The following is a 22590-nucleotide window of genomic DNA, read 5'->3' on the forward strand; positions in this document are numbered from 1 at the left end:
CTCCTCAACAGCGCCAATGAGGAAGATGTAAATCTTCCTCTAATTTTTTTTGGGAAGATGGATGAACGCTCCCCGGTGAAATAAAAAGCCTGCTCTCATCCCGCCTCGTGTTGTCTCCTTCAAACCGCGGCCTCGGACTGTAAATACCCCACGAACGATTCATCGCCCCGAGTCAAGAACACCATTGTCCATGTCCACGCATCTTCCTCCTCTTCAGCTGTGCTTGATGATCTGAGGAGAGCTAAAGTCAGTCAGGAGGGCTATGTTTAGAGAGACGGAGAGCAGAGTTACTATGGAAACAGGGCTCCAGGTTCAGCAATGTCGGGAATATTGAATTCTCGTCTTGTGAGAGTTATACAATGAGCCAGACAGACATCAGAAACTCCAATCAATACCAGCAGGCTCCTGTAAAAACGAGGCCGTCACATTCCTCCGCGGCAGAAATTTCGATGCCCTCCCCCCCTAAGGCGGATGTCGTCAACGTCACGATCTGTCAGTCCGTCAGACGACTCCGAGCTCAGCAAATTTGTTGCAAAAGTTCGAAGAAGCAAAAAAAAATCCTGGCAGCCCCCAACTTCCCTCAGCCTATCGGAGCGCTCTGTCGAGGCAACGGCTTCAAACTTTCTCGGGAGCCCATGTGGGCGCGCGCGTGGGCGTGTGTGTATTTCCCCTACGGCTGCTCCAGGTCTCCACTTAATAAGGCCGTTGTTCCTCTCCTGTCCAAACCGACAAGCTTTGTGAGTAATGAACATCTCCCAGGCAGCCTTCCAACAACAGCCGGCTCCAGTGTCAGTCCCTGTCAGCAGCCAATGACTCTGATCTGCTGTTTTATTACACCCAAAAGATGCGCGTGTGTGTGTGTGAGAGAGAGAGAGAGAGAGAGAGGCAAGAAAGTAGTGCCGTTTTTTTATTTTCCTGGGCGTTACACAAATCAAACTGTGGCAGAAAGAGGAGTGTGTATTGGATGAGGTGTGTTTGTGTGTGTGTGTGTGTGTGTGTGTGTGTGTGTGTGCCGTAATGAGGCAGCGCCCAGATGAAGACGTCGCATGTTCCTCCCAGAGGGGCTGCTGGGTAAAGAGCCGCGTGACACTGTTTGCGTTTGGACAACCCGTCCGCCCGGAGGAACAACCTTACCTCCGCAGGTGATGACAGTAATAAAGATGGACTCAAACACCGAGCGGACGGCCGCCGAGGTTTGCGTGTTTGCTCTCCTCACTAACACACACACCCCTCCCTCCCTTGTTTCTTTTAAAAGGCGGCGTCAGAGCTAAACCCGACTCACTTTTTTTTTTTTTCCTCCCCCCCCATCAAGTGCAATCAACGTCTTCGCCTCGGTGCCGCCCGCCGCCGCAGACGTTTCAGCAGGTTACATAGCAACGCGGCATGCTCTTGAGCGTCACATGGCCCGAATTAGCTGGGCAAATATCTGGCGGAAGTAATGACACATAGTTAGAAAAAGTCACAGTGGAGGGGGAGACAAAGAAATGAAATGTCCCCATTTGAAGAAAATCCAAGCAAAAGAAAGAAACCAAAGACCAAAAGCAACAATAAATTGATTCCACCAAGTAAGTGTGTGTGTGTGTGTGTGTGTGTGTGTGTGTGTGTGTGTGTGTGTGTGTGTGTGTGTGTGTGTGTGTGTGTGTGTGTGTGTGTGTGTGTCTCTCCACTGTGAACGCACAGAGCAGCTAGCACGGCTTCAGAGAAGTCGCCTTTGGCCGGCGTGCTAGAGTCCACGCGGAGCCGTTGAGGGCGGAGGGAGGAATCAATAAGTTAGACTGTAAATTAAACCTTTTTTTTTTTTTACTATAAACTGTTCTTGACAACCGAGATCCAGCACTAACCTTTGACCCAGGAGATCGTGCTGCTAGCTACTGCGATCTACCGGCTAATGGTCAAAAACGATTTCAAATCACGATAGCCAATCACAAGCAAGAAAGTCATTAATGTGTCCACCCAGGATGAGTGAGGAAAAGCAGAGAGGGATTTCTATGAATAAATACTTTCAAGTTATCTTAGAGTTTTTTACACATACATAGGAACTGGAGAATGAGCAACTGAGACACACACACACACACACACACACACACACTTATTCTGAGTTAATCCCACACACACCGCCCTGCTGCTGTGAACCGACACTAGAGCACCAAATGTTTGACGAATCCGCAGCTTAAAATAGTCTCCAACAAACACACAAGTTCCTCCTGTTTGATTAGTGTTTGCTAAAAAACTACAGCTCCCAGCTGTTTGAGGAACTTGCTGAGCCTTTAAAAAAGTGTGTGTGTGTGTGTGTGTGTGTGTGTGAGAGAGAGAGTGTGACACAGTTTAGGGAAGTACAGATTGTCCTATCGCAAACATCATAAAAGAAAAAAGGGCCGTTCACAGAGGAATACATTTCTGCAACAAAAAAAAAAGAATGCTAACATCAAGGTTGCAACAGCGTTTCTCAATATGGGTCAGAGGACCTCCAGGGGCCCTGCGCTGGGCTCCTGGAGGTCTACAGCAAATTGAGAAATAGATTAATATCGCTCTAACTCAGTTCCATAGGACCTTCTCTAATAACTGACATTACATTATGTCTAATAATGATGCTTGTAATTGTAGGTTTCATGTTCATTAACCCCTCCTCATAGGATGTGTGTGTTTAGGGGTCTTTGACACGGAAATGTCTGAGAAGCTGTTCCAAACTCCACAGCAAACCATACAAATAATTTTGGCGCCATTCCATTGGTTATTCCATTTCAGCCTCGCCTGCCCCCATAATCTACTTTGGCCTTTTTCAGCCGAAGGAAGCGCTTCCACAAACCCAATCTCGTGTGACAGGTGTGATGGAGAAGGGCCAATAAAAAGGTGGCGTGCGGCGCCGCGTGCAGCCGCCGGCTCTCCAATCCGTGGCCGAGTCCTGCTGCGGTTTGATGCCTGGCTGCCATATTCTCCGCTGTGATCCGTGTGTGTGTCTTGTGTGTGTATGTGTGTGACCCTCCCTGCCCTTCAGCGAGGGAAAGGAAATGGACACGGGGAGGTCGCACCCCGCTGCTCCCCTTCAGGAGTGAAAAACAGGACCGGCAGCGTCTCCGTTGCCTCTGATAGTCGTTCTGGTGGAATGTGAACCGCAGAACCTCATTATGGAAAAGGAGCGGACCTCCAGTCAGACCTCTGCGGTGAGAGCTTGTACTCCATCCAGCTGCAGCCGTATCGTCTAATTGAACTCTGGAGTCGGCGTTTAGGAAGCGATTCTTGGCTTTAAACAGCGGCAGCCGACAAGAGGCTTTTTGTCTTTATTGTCATCCCGTCTCCCGGGACGACGTCGAGATGATTAATCATTTCCTGCCGCAGAAAAAAAACGGCTCGCGAGAAAGCTGGCGGAGCACGACGCCCTGAGTGGAGGAGGGGGAGACGGTATTATGGCCCAGGTAATTGGTGGAGGGCCATCACTCATCAGTGATCTAATTAATCTCATTAAAAGCATTTTTATTTTTTCTCCGTTGAGATGTTCCCAAAATGGGCTGATCCATCCTGATGAGTGTCACGCACGCAAATGATATTCCGGGAGAGAAACTGCGGCTGAAAGCGGGTTCACAGAGAATCAATACGCCGCCTCCGTGTAAACAGCGGCCGGCCATTTCCTAATGTCATTCGGCGTGGTCGGGGATGTGCAGCGGCGAGAGGATGCTTTCTCATTGCTCAGCTGGAGGTGGCTTTTGTCAAGTCCAAATTCTATTTATTCAAGATGGCTCCCCCCGGTCGCCTCCCAACACGCATGGCATGCTGCGGATTAAGACCAAAAACGCAATCAATTCACCCAGCAGGAGGCCAGGGGAAATAACAGATAAGGTTCTTAGCATAATTCATACAGTCCCCAATCTGGCCAGGATTAATGCACGTCGCCGCCGCGGCTCGCTCTCATTTGTATGTCGGCGCTCGTGTGGAGCTAAATTGGCGCGTCATGTGGCCCATTACAATCGGGCTTTGTTTGGAGAGGCCCCCGCGAGGCCCGGCTCCGACCACGCCGTCTGCACCTGATGCGATTTAGCGCTGATGTAATCTCATCTATATTTTATTATCATTAAAGATCCCCGCTTTGCCGGCAGGCTGCGTCAGCATATCCATACGAGTGTAAACCAAGAAAAAAGGCGAGTCTTCCAATGACTCAAAGTCCCCCCACCCTGAATGCTTAAATTATGTTTCCAGCATGAACTAAACATACATTGAAATGTCACATAGATTCACGGTGGAAAGCCACAGTGGGCGACGATGTCACCGCTTTGCCCCTTTCATGTGCGCTGTGTTCATATGGTTGAGGTTAAAAAAAGGAAAGCTGAGCAAAATGCCCTCCAATGAGCCCACCTCGCCCCCTCCTTTTCATGAGCCTTAAAAGACATCTTTTCATCTCCCATTTTATTTGTCGGCCATTGATCAGCCCTCTCTCACAGATTGCTTCCAGACATCTATTCAGCCGCTCAGCGTGCCTTTATTTCATAGGTCTTAATGGCAAGGTCTGGGATTTTTGTGTGTGTGTCTGTGTGTGCGTGCATAGATTAAAACATTGAATCACAGATCAATTCACAGGAAGTAAGTAGCCCTTTGACTTGTGAAGAGTGAAACCAACAGCTTGGAAAGTTTGCACTCTGATGCAAATCTTGGCAGATTTTCTAAATTCCGAAGGGGCAAAATAGGACATCTCTTTGCCTCATCCCTGGGATTTCTTATTTATTTCTTTTTTGAGCCAGAAAAAGGTCATGTCAGTCTTGTGACAAGAGTGACAGGTCCGGGGCATCATTACTGAGGCTTGGAAGGTCTGCGTCAGCACCTTTGGTCACCTCAGGAGAATAGAGCCCCACTGCGCCGCCGCCGCCGGCCTAATGAGCACCGACAGCTCTGCGTCTAATGAGAAGAGGGCGATTGCGACTGTCTTCCATCAGCCCTCTGCGCCGTCGCCACAGCATCCCATAATGCCTCGAACACGCGGCGTGAGCAACTGAGCGGGCGGCGGACGGCCTGTCACGCATCAGAGGACAGGAACCTGCCTGAATGTCCTCATCGCAGGGCCCCGAAATGAAAAGCACGGGTAGCAACGAGCTTCATATTCATCCACACAGTCCATACGATCATGTGACAGCATGTCTGCCAGAAATAACTTCCTCACTGCATTTGCTATGTGGTCCCTTGTTTCCAGCTGGCAAAACATGTTTGGACTGCATCTACTAAAGCGTTCTGTTTTTAGCTCAAACATTTAGTAAAGTCTTGGCACGACGAGAACTCTTGAAAAATAACTTTCCTGCCTCTTTGCGTTTCTCATTAAAGTGCGTGTTGCAAATCCTCATTCGTTCCCCTAAAGGAGCTACAGGTTTGGGGCTTTTATTGTATGTTTGAGCGGCGATGAGTTCTCACGTCCGCCTCGACAGGTTCCTCTTGGGGCCCCGTGTGAACGGCCCTTCAGTGGGAAACAGATCGGCTTTGGACTCGGCAACAATTGATTCGCCTTTGGTGGCGATCCAGATCTGGGATTTCTGCCACTAGATGATTATCACCTTGTAGCTGTTGTTATAAAACCAGCAAAAGATAGAAGAGAAAAGAATTGGTTCCAAAAGTTTGGGATAAGTTTGCCAGGTTTAACTTGAGTCTGAAGTGTGAGGAGCGATTTGTTTTTGGGTACAAGTTGTTCGGCGTTGGCGCTTGTTCTCGAGTGCCTTTATAGAAAATTAGCCCAATTAAATCAGGAAGGAAGGGGGACACCTTTTCTTAGAAGCAAACAATTATGTGTAAAGTTATGTTGGCATTTAAACTCGAGACGGTTTAAAGCCGTGATGTAAGTTAATGCGTGCCCACCCATCATTAGCAAAGAGCCCATAATACACCGAAGAGCAGTTGGTGTGTAAGTCGTCCTGAAATAAATCTGAGTCTAGGTGTTGCTACAAGTGAATAGAATCCGTCATCAATCTTTCATCATATATGTAACTCATTGCACAACCAATTATACCTGTGTCACAAATGTCCATTGGAATTTATTGATAAGTACTTTGACAATTGGTTCTTTGAGTGGGTTGCATTTGGCCACTCAACCGTGGACATCTTCACACCCACCACTTTTTTTTTTTTTTGTATATTCAGTAATGCCAGTTTCTCAATTACTGTGCGAGTGGGCTGGTGCAAAAGAAAATGCAAAAATATTTTGGGGGGAAAGTTGGTTTTAGCAGCATTCACCATCAGCCCACACAGAATTATTCCATGTGATGATATACATCTTGTTTAGTTATGCGATAGCGGGCAGGTTTGCCAGGCGTGATGAAAGGGCCGAGGAGTTCCGATACACCTGGAGAAGAGTTGGACGGCTTGAACACGCGGCGGGGGCACCGGCGGTAATCCTGAGAGTGTAAAGACGGAGTTATCCCCGTGCCAGTGTTTATATAATTCAGCTTTTTATTTATTTATTTTGTTTGGTAGTTTTGAACACATGGTGTCCTAGATTCATATCAGGTGTATTTGTGATGTTAGAGGATGTTCAGTGTCTGAAAGCAGGTGGATGTTGTGATCCGTTCTGTCTGCCACCTGAGATGTAAGATCCAGTCTCATGACTTGTTTTGAATATAAAAATATTAAACAAGATTAAAGGGCTGAATTTGTGAGCCTTGGATTTTTTTTATAATGGTCCAGTATGGATGGAGAACGGGCAACGCTCGGGCAACTCTTCACCGTCAATGTTGACTGGCTTTTATTTTGTATCGATCCCGTCTGTTTGTTATCGAAACTGAATTCTCACGATGCATCTGCATTGTCAAAAATCAACGTAGTATTCAGCGATGACTTTTAAGATAACGCGAAGCTACGCTCTCTGTACTCGCACAAAACAACTGACACCCTCTCCAGCCATCACTCACGTCACTGCCGGTGTCTTCTGGCGAGTCACATGACGCAATGACTAATAGACGGGGTCAAGCAGAAGGTCATACATTTTTTCTGAGTCCAAGTTGAAAAGAAAATGAAGTTACCTCTTCACCACACCCCCGCTTTCATTTACAGGTGTTGTAGTTAGTTTGTTCCACACACATTCACTGATCTCCTCTTTATTTTCCTTTTTCTCAAATATATGGAAACATATTAAAGCATTTATCACACCCGTTGTGTTTTTGTTTGTGAAAGAGAGAGATTTTCTTATTTAATTCATCTTGTTCTCGAGAGCCACTCGTTGTTCTCTGTCGACGCTTTAAAAGCAGTCCGTCATCTGATCCATCGGCATCAGACTGTACTACATCCTTTATAGATTAGCTAAATTCAGAGGACATTTTAATAATGTCTTTGGGGAACTTTGCTCGCTTCAGCTACAGAGAAAAAGAGTCATCTCGGGAGTAATGAAGATGATACAACCAGTAAATCCAAACGCATTCAGAGAAATGAGGCAAACAAATGATGTGGAAATATGGCATCTTTTTATATACAGGTTTATAAGGCTTATGCGCATACTGCATACGCAGGCAAATGTGCTTCATAAGCCATCCACAGTGTCAGATGTGCTGGAATGAGTGATCAAGTCTTTGTCAAATTAATGAGAAGCTGATTCAAAGAAGGAAAACGAAGATAATAGGACATGAACACACGCCGGAGGAATTACCCAGCAGCAGCAGCAGGTGCGTCTCTGGGATGTTGCTCTCTCACACAGAGGATTAGCTTTGTTACACCCACAAACACACACACAAAGGCATGAATCGCTGCCTGGCACACACACACACACACACCTCTGCTGTTGAGGACATGTCGATACAAGATTACAGATGTTCCGGCGGCAAAAACAATCTTTTGCCGTCATTATCTCAATGTCAGTGCTGTAATGCCTGACATCGCATTAGGTGGAAAAAAAGAAAAGCAACACAAATATAAACCCTCGTGACTGCTTTTTAAACCCGCTGTGCTTTTCTGGCACAGCAGCAATAAAAAGATGTACTTTTTTAGTGCGTTTAATAATCGCGTGATATATTGCACGAAACTGCAGTAGTTACGGAAGCCAGATACCATTATCATATCTCAAAACTGTAACCAGAGTCACTATTTTCATCTGTGCTGCTTCACCTTAAGATATCAATAAACCCTTGGCAGCACCCCCACTGCTTCACCCCGCCGCTACGAACACAGAGAAGAAACATTTCTATGCTCCGTCGACCCAAATCCAGCTTTGGAAAGCCTCCTACCTTTCCAATTCAGCTTTCTATATAACCGACTCATCCTCCTCCTCACGCGCCCACTCTGCTGCATAATCCATAACGTTTTGTTTCGCCTCTACGCCGACGACACCCCGCTGTACCTCCCACGGAAACCTGATGATCCGAGCAGCCGCTCCGGTCCCGTTAAGTGCCGGACGTCCCAGAGCTCCCAGCACCTCGGTGGTCGCAAGTCATTTTAACTGGCGGGCCCTCCGTACAACCATTGAACGCAAACTAGCCAATTCATTTTGGGCAATTAGGGTCAGGAAGGTCAAGGAAGTGAGATTGAGAAGGAGGAGCTTAATGTAGTTTGCCTTGAGCGGAATATATTTAATCATGTTTTCACGTCCCTTTGTTTAGTCTCCAGTGCGCCACGAGAAACATCAAAGCCAGACTCTGGAATTTTTTTCATTTTACTGAATTATTTTGTTTTTATATCTAAAAGCTCTGACCTTCATGGCGACGAGACTTTAAATAACATAAAAGCACAAAGTCGACATCTTCATTTATTAGGTATTGTTCGCCGACTTCTTAACTTTGTCAATGCTTCTTTTCGTCTGTGATAAATCATTGATGGAAGCTAGCTTTTTGACAAGGTTAGGGAAGATAACTTATCAGGCTTTAACAATATCAGCGTTCGTCGTGTTTGTGTCAAATGTAAGTCCGATACTCGTTCTCCTTTTAGCTCTGTTTTGGTTTCCACTAACTCTTAAAGGAAACATAAGCCTCTTTACCTCCTAAATGCTAGTTCACCGGTACTTTGTCTTTCTGCACTGTCACTGAGCAGCTAGTGTAAGTAGAGCGTCATCCTGTCGCTGCTATAAATGAGGTCAAAGAGGAAATCCATACCACTGCCTGTTCGCTATTTATGAAGCTAGCAGGTATTTAGCTTAGCTTAAAGTTTGGAAACAAGGGGATCCAGCTGCCAGTTGCTTTACGTGGGTTTATTGTTATGTAGGTGGATCCTTTGTTAACATGTTCATTTGTGAGTTTTAGATTATAATTTTTTTTTTTTAGACGGAGTCTGGTTCTGCTTCAAGTCTTTGTGCTAAGCTAACTGTTTCCTGGCTCGAGCTTCATATTTAGCGCACATACACGAGAGTGGTGTCGATCTTCTCATCTAACTCTCGGCAAGAAAGCAAGTAGACTTTTTTTTATACTTCAAACTTACGTTAAGTTACTTCTATAGCTAAAAACGATTTGCCTAAAAAAACTCAGTACTGTATCTACTACCTTCAAAGTCATGCTACGTTTTAGTTTTCATCCCCATGCGTGTCATTCTTTATCGCTTTAATATATTTGGGCAATATTTGACCAAAAATAAATAAATGGAATACTCCATTTCAACATGATAATGATGATGATTCTTATTATTGTTCTTATAAATCCTTTCGGTTGTTGAGGCTGATGACAGCCGCCACAGCGGAGTATAAACCATTAGGAGGAAAATAATTATTAGGGCAGGTATTTTCTTGGTGTTGTGATTGCCGGGTCATTATGCGCTCCCTAATGAAACAAACCAGCAGAGAGCCTCCATCTCGGCTGTAGCCTTTATCATCGCCCTTCAGAGAATATAAAAAGGAAAACACTTCAGCAGCAGGCTAATTAAAACCAGAGAGGTCTGGATGAGGAGGCCAAACAACCCACACAGGTGGCGGGCACGTCGCTGTGTGTGTGTGTGTGTGTGTGTGTGTGTGTGTGTGTGTGTGTGTGTGTGTGTGTGTGTGTGTGTGCGCGTGTGCGCGAGCTACTGTAGCACATCATGTTTATGCATGTCTGCACAAGTGTGGGTGTGTGAGGCAGCAATTCATGTTTATTTTTTTCCTTTTTATTTGTGTGTTTGTCAGTGTGGCACGTGTGTACGTGTGTGTGAGGCAGCAAAGGACAATGTTAAAGTGTGTGTGTGTGTTTGAGTGTATTTGAGGCAGCAGTTTCTCTCTCTCTCTGTGTGTGTGTGTGTGTGTGTGTGTGTGTGTGTGTGTGTGTGTGTGTGTGTGTGTGTGTGTGTGTGTGTGTCAGAGGTGTACGATTGTTAAAGGTGCTTTCCATTCATTTTAATGGCTTCAGCCGCCACCGCTGTCGCTTCATTCTTGCTGCCTGCACCGCTGACAGGAAGGACCCAGCAGCTTTCATCTGACAGGACCCTGCTCAAATAGGCCATTGGTGCACAATAATTAGTTCAAATGTCGAAGTCGGTGAATTATTGATGATCGGGGACGAGTAGGGAGGAAGACATTTCACATCAACAGTCTTTTTTTGGAGGGGGTAGCTGTCTCTTTTTAAGGGACAGCTGGTGCTGTGCGGTTCGCACCACAAACATGAATCTCTGGTGATCGGGCCGCGAGAGGATGCATTTGCATCGGGCGGAGAGAATAAACTGGGGCAGTAAAGGGAATAATTACAGAGGACAACTGTGAAATAATGTCTTGTTTTTCACAGAGAACAGCTGGCTAAAGAGAGCACCACTGCCCTTTCTTCCCACCCCACCACCATGTGAAACTGGGATACCTCAGCACTGGTTGGAAACAAAAAGTGAACCACACCACCCAAGACGGAGGCTAATTTATGCGGCTGCCAATCATTGGATATAATTGCGTTACCATGGCATAATGGCTGCTCGGGCCAGTCATTTCCACCCTCCGGCTCTATCTCAGGTACTTAGAAGGGTTTCCATCAGCTCCTGATTTTTCAAGAGGGACCTCTCAGCCGAGAATGACAATGGACTTTCAATGGCTTATAATTATGCCACTTTCCTGCACAATTTCCTGGGCATCATTTGCATTAAGATTCACACGGGCACGAGTGGCGCCGTATGCTCCGCGAAGGCCTTTTTTTTTATTTTCCCCTGATCGAAATTGCTCGAGTGCCGCGTGACATTTCCTGGAATGCGCGCGTCCGACAGTTATGAGTCTGTCAATTAGACGGATCAAGTCCTGCGACCCGGCACGCGCGCGCACGCACGGTGCGATTTCTTGTGACTGAGGATCAGAGTGCACCTTGGATTGTGGCATGAAAAGCGGCGTCCTGTATTATTATTTTTTTCAAGGTTATTCAACACTGCGTCTTGTTTGCTCTCCAAAAAGAAGAAAAAGAAAAAAAAGTCCTCCCAAAAGCAGAGAAAGAGATGAAAGAGATGCTGGGTGTTTGTGCTGCTTGTAAAAGGACAAATGTAATACTGCCATCTAGTGGACGTGAGGCGGTTCAACAGCTGTGTGTATACAGAGGGATTCATTGCTCCACACCAGAACCTGCAATTCTGACAAATTGCTCATTTTAATTATTGGTCCAAACTAAATAAATTGAAATGATGCCGTCATTTTCTTTTTCTTTTTTTCATCCACCCCAAAAAAACTGCTCATGATCCATCTTATAAGCACCCATTTGACTTCTCATGTAAAAACAATCATGGTAATGATGGTCTTTGTGTTCGGGAGGCTTGCACATGTCCCATCTCTCTTTTTTCATTTGTAATTAGAGCTTGGACGGTGTTTTCCTTTCAGATGGCTCTTAATTCTGGGATTTGTTGCTCACAAAAGAAGAAGCCTCTCTCGCTCATATCTCTTCCCTTCTGCGGGTTTATCGAGCAGTAGGCGTCACTTATGCAGCCCGAGAGGTTGCTGAAAATAAATCACCAGCCTCCCACCAGCGCGCGCAGAGTCCAGATGGATGAGCTTCACTGACGCGCTACCCGCTGAATTTCCCCATTGTCTTCCCGCGCTAAAATTAGAAGGTAATACTCGGTGAAAGCGCTGCGTCTGCTCCGAGGGTGCTGCTTAATTATCGGGAACTGGGTTTTTAATGTTCCACCCACACCGACGTGCGCGCGCCGCCTCGCCTCGTGCGCGCGGTGTGAAGTCCAGAAGATGAAGCTCGAGAGCCCCCGTGAGGGTTTTGTTGGAAGGGACCGAGTGGCAGGTTTCACTGAGGCAAGAACAAAAGACAAATAAATAAATAAATAAAAGCGGGCCTCGAGGTAGTTTAGCTGCTACAAGAAAGACACAAAAGCATCTTAAATGTAAAAACAAACTAATTTAAAAAGCGTGCTCGTGCGGTGGTGCTACTGGTTTCCCATCATGCATCATTACTCACATTAACATGACTGATTCAGGGCCAGGAAGTGACCATTGTGCGTCCCGTGTTTTTTTAATAGTACATTTTCTTTGGCGTTTGACAACATGACTGTTTTATCTCCCCATGCAGAGTCTATTCAATGAGGGATGAATCCAACGTTATGCGGCTGGGATTAAACCATCTGCATGATTTGGCAGTTCTCTCTTTTTGCATACTATATGCTTTGAGCCAAAATTAGGGGTTTAAGATTTTTATTTTAAATGTATTTTTCGCACTGAGGACTGTTCCTACCCAACGTTTTCTTGAGGGGGAAACTTGAGTTAAAGGCGATCCCAAGTATTTCATGTGGACTGGTGGTCGGATCCTTGTACAAGAAGAGGGCACAGAAATAAGCAACTGTCCAGCCAGCAGCTACTTCTTTTTCTTACTATTTGACAAATCATTACATAAAATAGCACGGCCAACTTTACTGAGGATAATTGTACAATCACTGCCTAAAAAACTGATTCATATTCTGGGTTTAAAGGAGGAAATAAAAACGTTTGACCAAAATAAATATATATTTTAACACTTACTAGCTTTTGCCAGAGCTTTCAACCACTCAGTCTTCCTCAGCACAGTTTGAGATAACAATGAATATAAAAAATAAATAAAACCTGAGATGACAACTGAGCTTTTTCTAAAACATCTAAAACAGAGGAAGATAAGCGAAAGTTGGTTGAAAGTCTTGGAAAAAGTCTCCTTGACCCGGGTTCAGATTTAGTCTTTTGATAAGACGAACATCAGAGAAGTAGTCAGCAACCGTTGGATTGATGAATCATTTCTATGTGAGAGTTCACTGATTAAACTTGTAAAATGTAATATTCGCTCCTTTGAACATTTGAACCATGGTGTCTGTGAACTTGTGTTGTTCAACTATTCGCCAACATTTTAAGGAATAAACTGAGAAATTAATTGGTTAAAAACTTCAGCTTTTTGTTATGTTTAAAGACCTGTTCACCCTTCCCAACCAAACAACAAAGGCTAAATCCACATTTCTGGCTTCACATCAGACACTTCAGAAGAGAAAAATCGCTGTGATGTGTAAAAAAGGACTTTTACACCTTTATTTGGGCTCTCAATACATAAATCGAGGACACTTTCATCAATACAGAGTCTGCTTAAGACCTCAGGATACACTGAATGGAGGAAGGTCTGGACCGATGCAACAAACCAACAGGTTGAAATCTCAACTACAGTCCTATATACACACACTCTTATTGTAGAGATCTGTATTTTCTGGTAGTTAATAACATGTATCATACTGTATAGCGATCGGCGAGGTACAATCACAGGGCCGTTTCGCAATTGTAGCCGATATTATATATCTTAAATGCACTTTCACAGCAGATGTAACGTAAACTTCATTGTAGCTCCAGAAAGAGTCTGCACATTAAGTTCAGGCGCGGCCTTGGACGTCCCGACAGACAGCAAACGGGGTCTGTCTCACATTTGTATTGTTTTTTAACTATTGATGCCCTCTTTGAAAAGGTAAGCAGACCGCGTTTCCTAAGACGGACAGCAAACGGACGAGGTGATGCATCTCCACGGATACAGGTAATGAAACCCACACAGAGGAAGATTCGTTCTTATATCAAAAAAGTTAAAGACCTGAGATTTTCAGTGGAACAAAATGTCTCAACATACAAAAAAAAACAAAAACACAACTGTCTGTAAACGGTCGCGACGGCTGCGAACACTAGCACTGCCTTCCCTTTTGTGTGACTTCAAACATGCACATTAAAATCATGTCAGCTAAAAGAAGGTTTAAAATCTCATTATTCCAGCCACGTAGCCATAAAACTTATTTTCGCTGTAAGCTAGTAGCACGCGGTGCATATCATTTGACTTTTTTTTTGACAGCTTCACGAGACTCGTCAATAATCAGTGTGTGGACATGACTGAGGGCGATGCAGAATTGCGATAACTTAAGACAAATAAATTCCTTTCTTTTTAAAATTCTTTTAAACATGGTAATATCTTATTCTAGACAACACCGCGGAGACTCTCCGAGGGTTACAAGTTCATTCCTTGGGCACTTAGTAAAGAGTCCAGCATGTCGAAAGTGTCTTTGTAGTCTGTGTGTTCGCCGTTGGCGGGCAGCACGCCGTTGCTGCCGTCGTGGCCGTGGTGCTCCATCCCCCTCTGGCCGCTCTCGGCCGAGTAGTGGGAGGAGCCGAGGCCGCCTTTGCTCCGGCCGCTCTTGGACGAGTGGTAGTGGTGGTTGTGATTGTGGTTGCCGGCGTCAGAGTGGGGCCTCTTGCGAGACGAGCCGGACGAGCCCGCGTCGGGCGCTTTTATAGACAAGGAGGCGTTCTCTATCGTCCCTCTGCTGTTCCCGCTGAGGGCGTACGGGTGCGAGTGGCTGTGTTTGGAGTGGCGGTGCTCTTTGTGCTTGTCTTTGCCGGGCAGAGGCCCGCCCTGCTCCGAGCCCCCGTGGCGGTCCGACGAGACTTTGATTCTCATCTTGAGCTCCTCGCCCGTGGCGCAGCCGTTCTCGGCGAAAGCCGCGCCGGGCTGCCGCGCCTTTTTTGAGCTGCTTTTCTCTCTCCGGCCATCGCCCGTGTGCTGCTGCGCCTGGGAGCGCTTCTTGTGGTGGTGTGAGGAGACGGCCGGGTACATGTCCGCTCCCATCTCGTCCTTCACGCCGTTCTGCGAGGCCTGGTCCCCCGCCGCCGCGTGTTTCTCCCTGTACTTTTCCAGAGTCAAGACTTTCTGCGGCCGCAAAAAGGCGGCGGCCGCGTTCGCGGCGAGCTGCTGGTGTTTGCCGCCGGCGGCGGCACCTCCGGCGGCTTTGGGTTCGTGTTTCACCAGCGCGAAGTCTGAGAGGTGCGGCTCGGGGAAGTGGTCGCTCAGCGGCTGGTAGGATCCGTAGGAGGCTGCGATGTTGTTGAGGGAGTTCATGTCCGAGGAGTCCGATGAGGTGGAGGGGAAGAAGGAGTTGCTGACACCAGGGAGGCCGTCTAAGGCCGTCCCCTGGTAGGCACTATCCACCGATTGGCCGCCCTCTGTCTTTGGCTTCTTAGCTGCTTGAATAGCCTAAAAACACAGAACTCAACATAAGATACTGAACTGGTCCTAAGCTGCCACACTGCGTCACCTGCCCTCGTACAAGTATTAAGGACCTACCCTCCAGTTTCGTATCCTCTTCAGTTTGCTGGGCGTCTTCTCCAGGATCTGAAGAAACTCGTGTGTGAGCTCTGAAAACAGTGAAGACAGCCGTCAGTGATACTGCAGCTCAGTGCCAACACGTCACTAACACTCTGCTGATAGCGAAGGATTGGGGTTCAGACTGCTATACACTGGCTACATATGATGAGGCAATGTCGGTAGGGAATGCCTGGGAGCAACTTCAATAGCAGGGAGACAAATAAAAAAACTCCAGGACTTATTTGGGGAAAACAGCTCGAGTTATTGGGAAAGTGAACACACTCATAGCCTCCCCTCCCTAAAAGAGTCTCAAGCTCTTTCTACGAGACGGATACACAGTGCTAAAGAGCTCTCACCATCCAGCAGCTGCAACGTCACGGTGCGGTCCACATACTCCCACCAGTGTTTGCTGTCCGTAGACACGGGGATCTCCCAGTTGGACCACTTGCAGGCGAGGTGGATGCAGACACACGCGACGACCGTGGGCCTGTACTGCAGGCAGAAGGTGGTGAGGTGCAAACTGCAAGGGGAGGGAGGGGGAGAAAAGCAGAGGAGAAAGAGACGGCCGTCAGCTGGAGGCCTTTTACACAACAACACACACACTATAAACATTTTAGACCATTTAACGAGGCAAAGTTCTCTGACAATCAGACTAATATATTCACATCACATACACACACCCTTACCTCAAAGCACAGGGGCAGCTAAATTAGGATATCTTCTAAGCTTATGAATGACACACGCACACTTTCATGTGATATTGAACCTGAATTTGGCCACTTATCATTCGGATTTTAATTTTTTTAAAGGGGGGAAATTATAAAACATTAAAAACAGTGTTTCTCAATGGAGCAGGAAATTAATACTAATGCTGTGCTCACACCAAAAGAGTTGCGAAATATTCGCGCGAGTAGGTTACATGTTAAATCAATGTACAGGTGAGAATGGTTGCGGGAAAGCAAATTTTTCGCCTGACAGCGCAATAGAGGCGAAACGGTGTTGCGAATATTCGCAAATCCGCTTTTCCGGCGAAGAATTCGCCCGACGCTGAGTTGCGAAGGCCAATCGGCGTTGAGAAGCTCCGCCTGTCGTCACCGCCGTCACTGAATCAAACTGCTGCTGGTCCGCTGAAGGAGCGCTGGAAACGGTTTCATTCAGACACTCGTCCTGGAGGAGTCGGAGCTGTGTGCGACTACGGATAATATTATGAACCCAGACACGGGGGCGTTTGATGTTCCCACGTTTGTGGGACTTCCTCAACAAGTATAAAGCAGAACTAGTGGTTATTGCAATGGTGAATGGCAGAAATGGTAAATATTTTCACAGAGTAGCCACGGAGATAAGCCCCGCCCCCTTTCTGCAGCAAATGGTTACGAAAAAGTGAACTAACCACATAAAGTCGAGCGAGTAAAGTCAGGCGAAAAAGTGTTGCGAAAATTCACACCTCTTTTGGTGTGAACACGGCATAAGAAACAAATGAATTAGTTTAAAATGTGCGTTTTTTTACTCGAAACTTCACAACATCAAACGTGGGAACTTAAAGACGGAGAAACGCGGCCGCTGGTCGTCAAGACAAATGAGCAGAAGGCTTTATGTTTTCTACGGTTAACTTTCTCTGCACCTGGATCCCAAACTACACCACAAACTGGCTCCTGTGGATTGAAGCTCGTATTTATCAAGAATCACACCGCCGTACAAGAAGTACGATGTCTCGTGCTGAGCAAAGGTACAACGCCGCTGTTTTGCAGCACTCTTAAGATGCAAAGCAGAAATTACGATGGCGTATTTTGGTGTTCATGGGAGTTGCATTTCAAAGATAAAAAAATAGTAGGTGGCATTCAGGTAAATATAGTATTTACAGTCTTATGTGCTACATATCCCCAAACAGACATTTTGGCCACTTCTGTAATCTTGCCAAGTCTCGGAGATACGCCGCTCAGATATTGATATTATTCACTAAACTTCCACCTGGATTCTTTGTGCATAACCCCAAATTATGAGTTCCTATCTACCATCATCTGCTGGGAACATCAATCTCTCAGACTTGCATATCAAACTAGCAGCCTCTGTAAAAACAAAAAAGTGAAATAACAGCACAATAATATCAAAATTAGGAGTTCCATGTATGTCAAGTCAGAATGACTATGTAGCGTATCTTTACAATACAAATACATTAAAACTACGGTTAGATTTTCTTATCAAAACTGCATGATCACACAGAACAAGCATTCAGTTTGCAGTGTAGTTTGGCGGTTTCATTGTTAGCTCTTTTAGGGTGACAAATGTGCAAACAAAATTGAAAAACTGTAAACTATACTTACCAAAGCACTCTATAAGTTTAAGAATCTTTAGTGGCAATCTATATTCAGGCTACCATTTGAGTTCTTTCTTTAGACATATGCACTCCGTACCAAACAACCATGAGAGGTAAACAGCACCACTACACTCCACATTGTGCATTCAACCCCTCTGTGCCAACAGAGCCCTTGTACAATACACCGCACACAGCAGCCTGGCCGGTACTTCCCCACATGGGGGTTCCCGGGGACCCAGGCGCAAACAGGGCGTTGGACACAGGAAGGGGGGCCCTGCAGGACAGGAAGCTATAGTGTGCCATTACAGTGCAATAATGGGAACAGGATAATAACCTGTTGGTAGCCATGAAATAGGAAGTCTGTGCCAAATCCTTGCTTGCTGTAAGAGAAGGAGAAAGTTCATTTTAGGACTGAGCCGTTGCACTCTGACTACACGTTGGCACAACATTGCGTTGTTCAAAAGAGCAGGGAAATAATTAACATTTAGAGTGAATTGATGACGGTCATTTTGAAAACAGTTCTTTGGGAGCAAGCTGAGAAAGCCGGTTGTACCTCGCACTAGCTGGGAACACCTCACAACATCCGTGTGTGGATGATCGATTGTTATTTCAAAACCTGCAATAAAAGAGGTTGAAGGAAGATGGTCAGCCACTGGCGCCAGCACAACAACAAGTCTAGTGTGACGTTGTGGTTTATGTTCGTTAAAATAAGTAACTAAACACGAATGCCGCTAGTGGCTGGCTGTACTGTAATTCAAAACAGACACAAATAGCTGTCGTAACACTTACCCAGCGTTTGCAGCACTATAGTTTCCAGTGCTACAAGCTCTTGTGTCTGCTGCTGGAATGCCTGGAAAATATCAATGAAGGAATTTGAAATCTGCTTGGTTCAACTTGTCAGCATTCCGACTAATTAAAAGCATTGGAAGCCGAAAACTATAAAGGAGTAGTGGAGAACCGTGATTAGAAGAGGTAGTCCTGCTCCTTTTATCGTTCAGTTTGAAGACTTCAAATTGTGAAAAATCCTGTATGCTCATATGTGTGGTGAATATTTAAGTTTATCTGCGCTCATGCAGCATCGCATTGATTTAAGCCAAGTTGAAAAGACATGTTTAGACTTGTGCATTGTTCCTGTGCATCATATTATGAACGTGTAAGAAGGGAACAGCCGCCAGCAGAGGCTGCCAACTGTATAAATACTAGTATATTTTGCAGCCCACTGAGCGTGTGGGATATCCTGCCAACCAAGGGGCACCAAAAGCTTTGTCCTTGCTACCTACAACAAATGGTGTCAATGTGGGCAATAAGGCAGACAAAGCACAGGATTGCAAACAGTACCTTCAATTTAGGACGTACAGTTGACAATCATCTTTTTTTGTGTGCGTCAACGTTACATCTATCAGATTGAAGCAGAGGCGGCTTCAAACAAATTGTCTTAACAACTAACCATTATTCGTAACTGTTCATTATTCAATTGGTCTATTAAATCTCAAACAATTATAGAAAATGAAGTAAACCTATTTACTAGAGCCAAAAGGTGAGGTTTTTAATTGCTTGTTTGTTCCAACAATTTGACGCACATTGGACAAAGAAATGCAGAAACGTCCTTGCTGTTAAGAAGCTGGCATTCTTGCTTAAACAAATTACTCTCAACAATTAACCCATTGACAAAATAGTTGTGCTGTTGCTGCAGTTAAAATGTGTCTTTTCTCTCCAAAACGGAGTAAATGCCATCAAATCCAAAGCCAGCGCCCCCGTCGTGGTTTAACGTTACTTACATTGCTCTTAGTGTCTATAGCTGGCTCTTGTTGGTTAATGCAGGCATGGGCTATTTTAATGACATGCTCCAGCTTTCTGGGCTGCTCCTCAACTTTAGCTGCCAGGAACAACGTAGTCTGAGAAATGACCTAGGAGGGGAAAAAACCTCAGTTCAGTTTTCATAGCCGGTGCCGCCACTAATTATGGGATCAGCCAACACTGCAGTAGTACTTACGTTTCTATGGAATTTGCTGAAGGAGTGGATCATATAAAACCTGTGCATATATACTATAGCAGTGTTGATAATCAGTTGAGACCTGGGTATCGGGTTAAGGAGGATACACAGTAAAATATGCAGTGACTAACGGTCTCAGTGAGGCCACCTCGACACGTTAGCATCGAGCTAGCGTTGAGTAGAGAGCTAGCAAAACGTGCATCATGCAGGTTAAAACCCCAGAACCAATTCATGAGCTTCAACGCACATACATATGTAATAACCCAATTATAACGTGTTAACATGCATAGTTTACACGTACAACCAGCACCAGTGATCATTTGTCGCTGATATAATTAGACACGAAGCTAACAATGGAATCGGAGTCTAAAGAGACAAAACAATAGCTAAGCTAGCAGACGGGCCTTTAGCTTCCGGCTAGCTAAACCCGATGCAGTCTGAGCTCCGTTAACCGGGCTGTGCCCGAGAGTCGTGGACGTGGCAGAGAGAGAGGCTTCGTGTGTGTTTCCAGAGTTAAAATATGAATTGTAACCACCCCTGCCAACACCATCCTGTACGCTAACGCTTGATCGAGCTAACCCGTCCGCCGGTCAGCTAGCCGCTGCGTCTCAAAGGATACACGTTGAGTCTCTGGCCTATGTCCTGGATTAAGTTGGCGGCCTGCTGCCGGTACGAGAGCTCCCTGTCGGCCTCGATGCCGCCGCGGCGAGACGGCGTGTTCTCGAGCTGCTCCCGGGTGAAGAGCCATTTCGTAGAGGGTCCCCGGTGCACCGCCATTACGCTCCCACAGCCAAGCCCGACGGTGCTAGCATCGGGAGGGAGCGGGGCGACGGGGGCACCGGAAGGACGAGATGAGCACATTATTAAAACCGGTTAGTCCGCTTGTGAACAGCGCCCCTAGTGGTCGACGGTGCACACAGCACCCATCGTTGCCATGTGTTATTGATGCTGTATGGGGTTACGCTGTATGTCCTCAACAAAATGGGTTCTTTCAGATGTATTAGGTCGGTGTGCTTTGCTCCTTTGAAGATCCGTCTGGTGTTTTCCTGGTTGATTTAGCAAAGAAAACATAGTAATTAAGGTTGAAATATCCGGATTGGCCACTGGGCGTCACAACTGTGTTTTGCATTATTGTGAGCCTTTAGAAACATGTGTAAGCTATTTCATTTGTACCACTATTTCTTTGAAAGTTGGTGCATGTCGATTGTAAAAATGTAACTATCCCAAATATTCGCCATCAAGCCTCTGGCCTGTTTTATGGCTGCAATTTGGGGGACCTTCCCATATTCAAAACACAAATCAAAACACACCTCTTCAGAACTGCTTTTAATGTGTGATTGTGTGCTCCCTGTTCTTATTGTTTTTATTTGTATTTATCTGCTTTTATTGTATAGCTTATATGACGATTTAAAAATGTTTTGTCAAGTGTCTTTGAGTACCATGAAAAGCGCTATATAATTTAAATGTATTATTATTATTATGTAGAGCAAAGACTTGAGTGTATTTTAATCAACACGATTAGAGAACCAGACCACATCTGAAGTGGTTTGTGTTGAATTGTGGCTTTAGACGTGGCTTCTTCATGACATTTTTTAAAATGTCTTAATTATCATAAGACCCATAGCGCCCTCTGGCCTGCAGTACTCTCTTTCTACCACTAAGTGGCAGCAGAGACCGAGAACAAAAGTCATGCGCGTCAAGCGAAACCTCCCTCAGGTGATCAAAACAAAGAACATGTGAAGTGGTGTGTTTATAGTAGAAGCCTACTGCATGACCATTATACATACAGCCGGAGTCTGTACAGGAAATGTCAACATGTTTAATGTCTCGGCTTCTGTTTTCCTCTCAGCCTCATTGGACCTGTCGCTGCCTTCTAGGACCAATACAGATTATTTAAAAGAAAAACATTCCACGAGGAGGAAATAACGATGTTTAGGCTAAGTGGGTTTCCGCTCACGAGGACAACCCCGTTGTGGTTAACTTGTTTTGACCACTAAAGCAGCGCACGTGAGTCCGCCGGCTCGCGCTCTCCACTTGGGACGGTTGTTTCCACCGCGCTGGCGCGCACGCGCGGCGGCAGTACTGTTGTACAGGTGTCGTGAACTCGTAGTAATTAGAGTTCAGGTGTGGCTATTTTCACGACGTCGCCAAATTGCAGCCTGTTGTGATTTTTTTTGTTTCGCTGCTGCTCGTCCAGACTGAGCTGCAGTTTGGACAGCAGCAAAGCTGACACCGGTACCGGTTACCGCCTTCAAAATAAAGAGCAAGTCGGTTTCTTTTCAATGGAAACCGCAACACTTTAACCTTACAACGTTTTAGAAAGTGATGAAAGAAGAATGCAGCCGTTTCAGTGAGCCTAAGAAGTTAACCAGTGCTTAAATATAAAACGATTGAATTAGAAATGAAAAGTTGTGGATTCAGAATTGTACCGACTAATGTTAAAAATAAATGTAACTAGCAACTCTCTGTATGTCAAATAGATAGATAGATAGATAGATAGATAGATAGATACTTTATTTATCCCCAAGGGGAAATTCATTTTTCACAGTAGCAAGCAACTTACATTTGAGACACAAAAAATACTCAATATATACAACAATTAATACAATACAATATATACAACAAAACAGTATACAACAAAACAGTATACAACAAAACAGTACAATACATGTGTGTTGGAGTATAATACCCAATCCTATCTGACTCTAAAATAATTGAATCGTACTTAAAACACCTACCGAACACAAACAAAAGGCTCCGATGTATTTTCTATTTGAACAAAACATACATTTTCGCATTCTCTCTTTTCGTTTGTTTTGAAGTTCATC

The 22590-nt window shown here is 45.4% G+C and overlaps 1 protein-coding gene across 1 annotated transcript; it reads right to left on the bottom strand.

Moving 5' to 3' along the window:
* Nucleotides 1-13355: 13355 nt before the first annotated feature.
* Nucleotides 13356-20539, bottom strand: ccnt2b (cyclin T2b; the record flags this gene model as incomplete). Its single annotated transcript, XM_079236546.1, has 9 exons — nucleotides 13356-15344; nucleotides 15435-15505; nucleotides 15812-15975; nucleotides 18104-18149; nucleotides 18323-18385; nucleotides 18559-18619; nucleotides 19548-19676; nucleotides 19763-19844; nucleotides 20382-20539. The coding sequence occupies 9 exons, from the start codon at nucleotides 20537-20539 to the stop codon at nucleotides 14322-14324; spliced, it is 1797 nt and encodes a 598-aa protein (XP_079092672.1). The 3' UTR covers nucleotides 13356-14321.
* Between the last annotated feature and the right edge of the window lie 2051 nt (nucleotides 20540-22590).

Source organism: Taurulus bubalis, assembly GCF_910589615.1.
Source record: "Taurulus bubalis genome assembly, chromosome: 21".
NCBI classification, from domain to species: Eukaryota; Metazoa; Chordata; class Actinopteri; order Perciformes; family Cottidae; genus Taurulus; species Taurulus bubalis.